A 9,775-nucleotide genomic window follows, 5' to 3' on the forward strand; every position below is an offset into this window, starting at 1 on the left:
CAGTGTGTATGTGTGTGTGTCCATAGAGCAGCAGGGGTTAAGGAAAGGCTTTTCAAGTTGTGGAGTCCAAACTATGCCAATGAAAACAGAGTCCACATTGGAGCCAGGCAGCTGTCTAAAAATACAGACAGAGACACAATATGGAGGATGACTAAAGCATGAATCCTTCACAGGAAGTTTGACTGAAATGCCTTCGGAAACACCATTCTTCAACTCACAGACTCTTTATCTGTGCCTCTGCTGATTAATCCAATACACCAGTGATACACACCAAAGCTATCATTAATTTTTCCTTTCAGTCTTTCTTGGCATCTCTGAGATGTTCTTTGAATGGTTTTGTGTGCTAGAACTCCATAACTTATTCTTCTGCTGCAGCCTTAGATAGCTTTAATGTACACTCAGTTGGCAGTTTATTAGGTACACCTGGCTAAAAGTAATGCAGTCTAACAGTCCTGCAATAAATTCCTCCCTCGTGAAGGTTACAATGTTCAGTTTTGGTTGAAATTGTTTCACAAAGGTGTTCATTCAACTGTATGGTCCACCCCATTTATATCAATGAGGGTATGCAAAATAACTACTGGATTAGATGGAATTTCTCTTTAGCTTAGCTTATTATTTAGTTTATCTAACGGACCCTCAGATCCAAAGAAGATTCTTAGTCATCCGGAGCAGTTTTGGCAACATTTCCTCTGGGATGATCTAAACTCTAGTGTTAGATTCCACATATTTTTCAATATGACTGAATGTTTTGAAGAAGAACAATGGATAAATGGAAAATGAATAGTGCACTGACACATAAAACACCATTTTAGACTTTTCCATGAGTAATCATGACAGAATATTTGTTAAATCTTGCAGCTGCATTCTTCATGTGAATACCTAATTTCTCAACATTTTGTTGGCTAGACAACAATCATGTGATTGTTACGTCATAGCAAACTGATCGATGTACCTGACTGACTATACTCAAAAATGGACAGCAGACACACCCAGTTCTTAACTCGTGCTCACAACCCACAATTTTGAAATGCTGTACTTTCTCCACAGCCATAGGAATGTATGTAAAAACACAGCAGATGATTACTAAAGGGACGTTTCTGATCGCTAACAGTGTGTGCTTCTACTCACAGCTCCTTCAAAGACACAGTCGTAGATGTTGTCAGTGCTGCATTGAGGGCAGGTGAAGGTGAACCTCTCACAGTCTTTGTAGCGCTCCTCATCAGTCAGCTGGACTGGAGCTCCCAGCATGCCATCAGCCTCTTCCTCTCTCTGGTACTGCTGCTGAGCCCGGAACTGACTCGGGTCCAGACCTAGCATGGACAAAAGATAATTCTGCTTTACACCACAAATTGTGTTACATTTCTCATTTTTACATTAAGTAGAACATTTGAAGCAGAGAAGGCAAAACACTTTGGGAATTTCCATCCAAACCACATCACTTTTATGACTATTAGACAACAATGAAACATCTATTTTGTACTTTTATTAGGCTGCTGTGATATTAGGTATGACAACTTTTCTATGTTTGGCTGCCTCAGCTGTCAACACACTATAAAACAGGAATCGTGACTAATGCTAACACATACATAAAGAGGGATTAGTACTATCACTCAAAGTAAACTGTGCCCCACAAATACCTCATGGCCAATGGTTATTTATAAAATACTGACTTTAAACAACAAATCCTGAAAAGGCATTTAATCCCAAGTGTTACGCAAGTCAACAACACCAATTAAAAACCTTTCACTCATTTAATTATAATTACATGCTTTCATTAAACATTTGACTTGAATTTCAGTAATTTGTCATTTTTCTAAAGGCATAAGACAAACTGAAATTCCTCAAGTCATAATTTAACACCAGAATGATGTTGGGCCACCCACTCTCAATAAAACTGAAGTCCTCTACAGTCTATCATTAACTCACCCAGCCACGTGGCTATGAGCACGCTATCTATGCCCTCGATGGGGTCACAGATGCGGGACACCACGGGGTGGACCTGCTGGGCCAGGTAGTACTGAATGTCCAGACTGAGACCCTCCTGTTTCTGGAGTTGCTCTAGAGCATAGGCTCTCTGACTGGCTGTCAGCGTGGAGCCGTCCTAGGGGTGAAAGAAAAGACATACAGTCGTTTAAGTGTACATACACTACAAATCCTGATTAGGTGTTGAAATGCAATTATAAAAACTCCTACTGTCACTTCGAGACAATAGTTATGTTCTCTCACATACACACACCTTGCAGATGATGTAAGAGATTGTATCTCCAGCTTTGACCCGGTGACCGCCCTGAGAGTTGATCCACAGAGCCACGTGGACGTGAGGGAGGCTCTTCTTATCCGGATAGTCCTGAGGATCTTTAGTCAGAGCCTTGAGGAAAGAGAAAGAAAGTGATAATGAACTGACGGGTAATAGCATATACAATAGAATAAACATTAAAAAACACACCCAATGATTCCCAGAGCCTCACATAGGGTGTGCTGGTTTGTCTCTAAATGTGCAACCACCTTGTTGATACACTCTGCAAACATACAGCCGCGTCCTCACCTTGTGTATCTCGTACTGGTTGAGTGGTATGTCTCCAGCTGCTACTTTCTCTCCCACCTCCACCAGGTGTTTCTGGATGTTCTCCACAATGACATCGCGATTCTGGTCCGACAAGATTTGACCGATCACATAACTTCAAGAGCAGAGGACAGAAAAGGAGAGGAGTATTTAAGTGTACTGCTTTTTAAAGATCAATGAATACCTTTTAAGTCCCTTGAAATGACAGATATATATATATATACACTAAAAAGGATTGTAACTGTTAACGTGCTACCGTGCTAACACTAGCATGCGAAAAAAGCTTTCAGTCACAGCTCCCATTTGGCTTAGTTAACGTACTTGCCACATTCCTTGGCCAGGTCACACCAATCTCTGCGGACAATGTCCAAGCCTTTGAGCTCCTGCTTGACGCTGTATCGTCCTTCGCCGTGGTTCTCCACCACCAAGGCAGCGTATTTCTTCTTCTTCAGCAGTAAGAGTGACTTAAACACACCGTCAATATCTATCTCCAGCAGTTTGTAGAGCTTGTTTACTTCTGCCTTCACCTGGAAATAATAGACACACATATGCATCAAGTGAAAATGTCAAATATCAAAACAACTTAAAAATAAGAATATGCAGCTTCTCTACTACACACCTTATTGCCAAGTTTGAAGACCTCCTCCAGAGACCTGCTGTTGGTGTTGATCATAATGGAGTCGGTATCTCCGTAGATGACTTCCAGATTCATCTGAGTCACACAAGAGGAAAATGACACACACACAAAAAAATGTTATGGAAGTAAGAGAAGAAAATATATTTGCTTCAAATTACAAATGTAGTGAATTAATATAACCTTAAATGTATTTCTACCACCGTTTCTAACCATCTCTACAATATTACTATTAATGTATTTTAATAGTATAGTATTATAAGCTAAATTGTAATATTCTCTTTCTTTTCTATTATGTATATATTTTGTAGAATAGTGTATAGTACATATACTGCACATCAATCATATACACACATAAAACTATAAACTTTTATATATTCTCCTGTATATTGTACTTATTATTGATATCTATATACGTATATATGGTTCACAGATGATGGCTGCCATAGTTGCCCAATTGGACTTTCACACAAACATTTGCTCAATTTATTTATATATTATATAGTATTGTATATATTGTATATAGCTTTTTTTAAACATCATCTCTCTGATTATTTCATTATTTCAGTCAAATAGTTCTTGATCTTTTTTTCTTATTTGTCTTTCAGGCATAAAGTATTTTAAAAAGTCAGTTTTAATTTTGAAAAAAAAAAAAAAAGATTATTCATCATAAAAAAATATTTTTTTAACTTCTCATAATCAAGATATACAAACATCAGAAGAGATCGAGCAATCTTAATACAGATTTTAGGTAAAATATTCCAGTTCTACTTCAAATGTATTTGAATTGTCTTTATTTGCCATTAATTTATATGATATTAACTTATAAGGGCAACCAACATATGGTTAAATACCTTCTGAACCAGGTCTTTGGTGTGCATCAGAATCTGAAGGAGAAAGCAGACAACAGTATGAACGGGAACTGACACAAACAACTAAAAGCATTACAACACATACAGGATTTCAGCAGAGTAAACAAACATATCACTCAGGAACAAACAATGATTAAACATTAAGTTTCTATGTTATTTATTCTGTATGTGTGGTGTTGGTTGCTACATTTGTGTGGACATGGGAGCAGAGCAGGTGACTCGCTTTTAAATGGAGGATAATTGGCTAAGAGGGCAATTATGAGAGCGTGCTGTGACAGGCGTCTTTTCAACCCACACACATCCCAGCCGGGCAACACACACACTCAAACACACCTTAATGACTCGTAATGGCCTTTATCACCCACAGAGTGAGTGACGGACAAATAAGAGAATGCTGTTAACGCAGGTTGTCCACTGTGTGTGTGTGTGTGTGTGTGTGTGTGTGTGTGTGAGGGGGAGAGATCTGAGCAGCAGAGGGATCCCAACAGGTGGGGGCCCAGAAGAGGGGAGGGCAGGGTTGGGGCTCTGGGTGGCTAATCTGGGGGGGTCGGAGGGACGGAACGCAGTGTGACCTGTCACCAGCAATCTGCTCCTCAATCAACCACGGCCGCATATATACACACCCCTACTCACACTGTGCTCCGTGTGGGGACAAGGACGTGGCTATTTCAGAGTGTGAGGAAGGGGCGGGGTCGGGCTTAGGCAGGACAGGGGGAGGTGGGGATCCACTCCCTGAAACCAGAGTGGGACTTAAGCATGCTTTATGGGCTGCTACATACCACTGTATGGCGGGGGGAGTTTGAGTCATTTACAGAACAGCCTCCTCCATTAGGGACTACAGTCAAGGTCAAGGTCTCACCACACACACACACAAAACTTGGCCTACGCACATACGCACTAAATTGTGCAGCTAAGCTTCCATGCAGACAAAATGACTAGCCTGTGTGCTGCTCGTTTTGATTGAGTGTACAGGTAGATAAATCTTAAGAGCAAAACTAACTCTACTGCCATAATTTTGACTACAAATATAATTTATACTTTTATATATATTTTCAATACCTCTAAAATAAAAAAATAATTTTTTTCTAGTCATGAATACAAACTCTTTTGTTCTAGTTAAAAATGTGAACCGAAGCAGCATCTAGTGAATGTAGAGTGAGTTATTTGACTAAAGGACTGAGCCAATATAACTTGACTGTGCCTGATGGTTCGTTACACAAAACCATATGGGAAGTCGGAAGTCATTGAAAACTGTTTGGAAAAAGGGCAGGCACAATAAAGAAAATACTTGGCAGATGACTGGATGAACCATCTGTCCATCATGAGCGAACTTCAACCAATCAGTTTCATGAACTACACAATGTAGTCAAACTCTTACTGAAATCAGTCCACTTCTTTCAGTTAAGAAATACTCTCCACACATCTATAGCTGCCAGTAGTTCCTCACAGGATTGATTGGTTCATAACCACTGTGTACGGACACAAGCACATAGCTTGAGAGCGAGATTTTATGATAATCAGATAAACCGGCCTATTTTTTAGATAATCCAGAAAATTAAATACCTGACAAATCACTGTACCTCATCATATGGATGCAAAAATCCTGCTCTTTGCTTTGAAACACCCCCCTAAAAACCCTAATACTGTGTTCTACAGATAACAGCGCTGTGTAAAAAAACCGCAGCCCCTTTATTTATTCAAATGGGACCGTTATGCTGGCCACCCTGCAGTGGTCCCATATAAATGAATGAGAGGGTTGCACCCAAAACAAGCTGAATCTGACTCAATGTTTGCCACAATGCAACGCCAACCAGCATGGTGCTGCAATGTGGCAAATCAAATACATGCAAGAGCAAATTCCTGGCGCGCAAACACTATTTTCTTTAGTCTACCTCATGACTGTCACCATAAAAGATAAAAATGAGTGTCTGCTGCCATGAGATTTTTCCAGATTTGTTAAATCCTGTCTCAAATTATAAAACCGCTGAGCAGTATTTTGGCGTCTGATAAGCCTTCAAATTCACAGATCTGAAAGCCAACTTCCTGGATTGTATTTCATTACTTCACAGCCTCTTCGCATTGTTTTAACACAGGCCTTCTTCCCGTATGAACAGCTGCTAATACTGAAACTAAAGGGAGATCTCTTAATGATGAGTATATCATCATGTCAACAAATCTAGATTAAAATCTAGCCTTTATTGGAAGCTATGGGCTCGATGATTAAACAGTAAAAGGGAAGCGTTGGAAGAGGTGAGAGACAGAAGCGGAGTCTGGAATGATCAGAGAATAGACAGAGGGAAAGGGCAAAGAAGTGATGAATAGAGAGATGTAGGAAAGACAGGGAGAGAGCAACAGCAAAGTGAGGCTAGAGGGGGAGGCGAACGAGGTGAGAACGTGTTGATGTAATTGATGTGTGGACTCATTTAGACAGGTTTTCCATATGCTGTCATTTCCAGCAGGACTGCAGCTTTATGGAATGAACCGTGTGAAAGACAAGTCGTTTGACCATGATACGATGTGCACAACTGACGGTGTGTGTGTGAGGTCTCATCTTTAAACACATACCAACACACACATACTATAGGAACCAATGCAAACACAGCCCCAGGGGGTAAAAAGAGTGTGTATGTCTTCCCTCTGATGACTACAGTAGTCACCACCGTGCATACCGCTCATACTGGGGCAAACAACTGAAAAAACTTGACAGGGGAATCGCTTTACTTGACGTTGTCCTGATATTGTGTAATTTCATTCAGTCATACAACTGAGTCTTTCCCAGCAACCAGATTGTTGAAAAGGGATTCATTTAATCAATTAGTTGATTGACAGAAACGTATCAACATTTTGATAATTAATTTATCGTTTTATCCATTTTATTTTAGCAAAAATTCACTGGTTTCCGACTTGCTGAATTTCAATATTTTCTTGTTTTGTCATTCTTTTATGACAGTAAACTAAATATCTTTGGGTTCTGATGTGGTTGTGGGATGAAACAAGATATCTGAAAACATTATGATAACTTATGATAAGATATTTTTCACTATTTGATGACATTTAACAGGCCAAATGACTAAGCGAATTTCAGTATATTGTAAAGACTTGATATTTCCCCATTTCTGTCCAATTGTAATAATTTGATATCCCCAACTAGTCTAGGTCAAGCTCTTTATTGTTTTATTTTATACACAGTAAATCTATTTAAAATACCATTTCCATCTTTTTTCTCATACCGTTAAAAGTCAAGAGTTTGAATTTTTTTATGTTCCTGCTTCTTTCCATTCTCAGCTCCTTGGTGTTAATACAATGTAATTAAGACTGGGAAGTAACTGAGCAGCTCACTGACAAGTGCTCCTGCAGACTGAGAGATCAGACCGGAAGATTTTTGGGTTGAAAAGGCTGGACGACCACAAACATGATTTGATATTAGTTTGAATTAAAGCTAAAATCCTGTAGTTGGTCTGCTTTGCTTTCACACCACTAGGAAACCCTTAAGAGGTGGCCTGAAAGCAGATCGTTTGGACCGCTTGACCAGAGTTTGTTTCACACCAGCCAAAATGAACCGAACCAAACGCACCAGATTTTGTTAGGTTAGGTGTGAAAGCATCCTTAAATTCAAAAAGAGCATTGAAATGACAGTAAATCTTGTCAGAGTTGCAGTCCCACTGAACTTAAAAAGACATTTTAGTTTTGGAGCTGACAGAAGTACATGTGAGTGCGGTGGCGAGTTATTGTGTCCTTACAGTATTACAACACTGACTTGCACAACTTACAGGAGACATTTTCCCTTTGTACTGCCCATTTTTAAAAACATAATGTACCCAACAATCTGTCTTGAGACTTCAGGGCACCCGACCCTGCCAATGTTGCTAAAAGATGTAGTTGGGTTAAGTGGTGGTACTGTAGTCTGTAACACTCAAAACTGCCATGAAGTGACCGAGGGAGACAACTGCAGGAGCACAGGGTCCATGGTGAAAAATAAGCCTTGTCCAGATGACTAGTGCAGTTTAATAAACCCATATCAAGATTCTCAGAACAGATATTAAGTTGGAAAAAGTGAAATGTGTTGTTAAGTTTGATATTTTTTGCATTTAACACAACTAAACATTAATACCCAGCCCTGACATATCACTGTAAAGTCTGCACTTGCTCACTGTCTCTGTGTATCTGTAATCCCTTTTATTTTAGTGCTTCTAACAACACGTCTTTGCACATGCACCTGTGTGTCTGTGCTGCCCATTAGCTGCACGTTATTGCACCCTGTCATGCTAATTGATGAGTGGTTCAGCCTTGTTGTGATATCCGCCTTTTCCCAGCTGTTGCTCAGCTATTTGTTGGCCTTATCTATTAGGGATTTATGTGTGTGTTATCATGTTGCTCTCATGTATTCTGTATTTCAATCCACTTCTCCCGCCTCCTCATCAAAATATCTTTTGTCTTTTGCCAGGCTGTCATTTTAAACAAGAAAATGGATCTTCATCATTGGTTGAGTGACAAATAATTTATAGACTGTATTATCTTTATTGCTTCCTTTCAGACAGAAGAATAAGTAGACAAATGAGCAAGTTGCTAAAGGGCATCCAAGTCCCACCCTCAAACCTCCCGTTTTGAACCTCATTACACACACACACACACACACACACACCTCCACTGATCAGCAGATCAGAGGCAGCATGTTAAACCTCAGTGTGGCAGAGGGCCCTTGTAAAAAGAGCCAGGGGGCACCAATGACGATTGTTTTGAAAAGCACTCAGCTGAAAAGCATTTTGGGATGACAGTCGGCCGACTGAAATAGCACCTGTGGAGGAATACACCACTGTCAGAGCTGGGGGGGGCGGCATTGTACGCACAACATGTACAAAAGGCGCAGGAGTATGCGGGCACGCACACACACACACACACACACACAAAACCCCTCTTTCACCAACACAATCTCACACAAAAAGATGCATAAAAGATTTATAGTTTCTATTCTGCTAGTGTGAGCTCTCATGTGCACACGCTTACACACACACCCACAGAGAATAAAAATCCTTCTTTCACTAAAATGATTTCACTTGCATGCAAGAATGCATGAGTGCAAAGACACACACACCCACCTGTCCTGGCAGATGCCATAGCTGTGTTCTCATGTCTGCTGCTAGGAGGGTCAATCTGTTGTAAAGCTGTGTCTGATTTAATACAACCGGCTGAGATCACAAACGCCGGCGTTCGTCGAAAATAACTCGACAATGACAACAATCCTCCTGCTGTCTGGTCAATTAAAAATATGGTACTTTAATAGCTGGAAAGGACACATCCTGATGTGTCACTTTACCCCTGGCACAGTCAAAGTAAGTCACCAATGAATTCTTAAAATGTCAGGCAAATAGGTAATGCACGCATAGATAGTCAAAAGGGCTTATTTAAATGTGATATTTGGGATAGCAAAAAGATGAACTGACTTTCAACTTCATCAGCTTCAATCTCATACACTGAGTCAGGTCTAATCTTTATAACTTATTTTTATAACAATAATGTATCAAATATGAAAGGGGGTAGTTCGTAGTGATGAAAATACAGGGAATTATCATCTGAATCTTCAGCTCTGTTCAGCTTTATGGAGCGTTATAGTAAGTCTCAGCTCATTAGCTGTACAGCCCACAACTTTACTATTTTGGTTTACTCTCACTACTAGGGCTGAGCAATTTTATCGATCCTGCGATATAT

The 9,775-nt window shown here is 40.0% G+C and overlaps 1 protein-coding gene across 1 annotated transcript in view; it reads right to left on the reverse strand.

The window, feature by feature from the left end:
• pola1 (polymerase (DNA directed), alpha 1) overlaps positions 1–9,775 on the reverse strand; it is a gene marked incomplete at its 3' end in the record, with an annotated part of 42,550 nt that overhangs the window by 12,703 nt on the left and 20,072 nt on the right. Inside the window, 7 exon segments of the mRNA XM_035653674.1 lie at positions 1,129–1,310; positions 1,927–2,101; positions 2,237–2,368; positions 2,546–2,678; positions 2,885–3,090; positions 3,183–3,275; positions 4,052–4,084. Coding sequence (XP_035509567.1) covers positions 1,129–1,310; positions 1,927–2,101; positions 2,237–2,368; positions 2,546–2,678; positions 2,885–3,090; positions 3,183–3,275; positions 4,052–4,084 — 954 coding nt within the window.

The sequence above is a fragment of the Morone saxatilis genome, unplaced genomic scaffold (assembly GCF_004916995.1).
Source record: "Morone saxatilis isolate NCDOM2014 unplaced genomic scaffold, NCSU_SB_2.0 Contig0, whole genome shotgun sequence".
Taxonomy (NCBI): Eukaryota; Metazoa; Chordata; class Actinopteri; family Moronidae; genus Morone; species Morone saxatilis.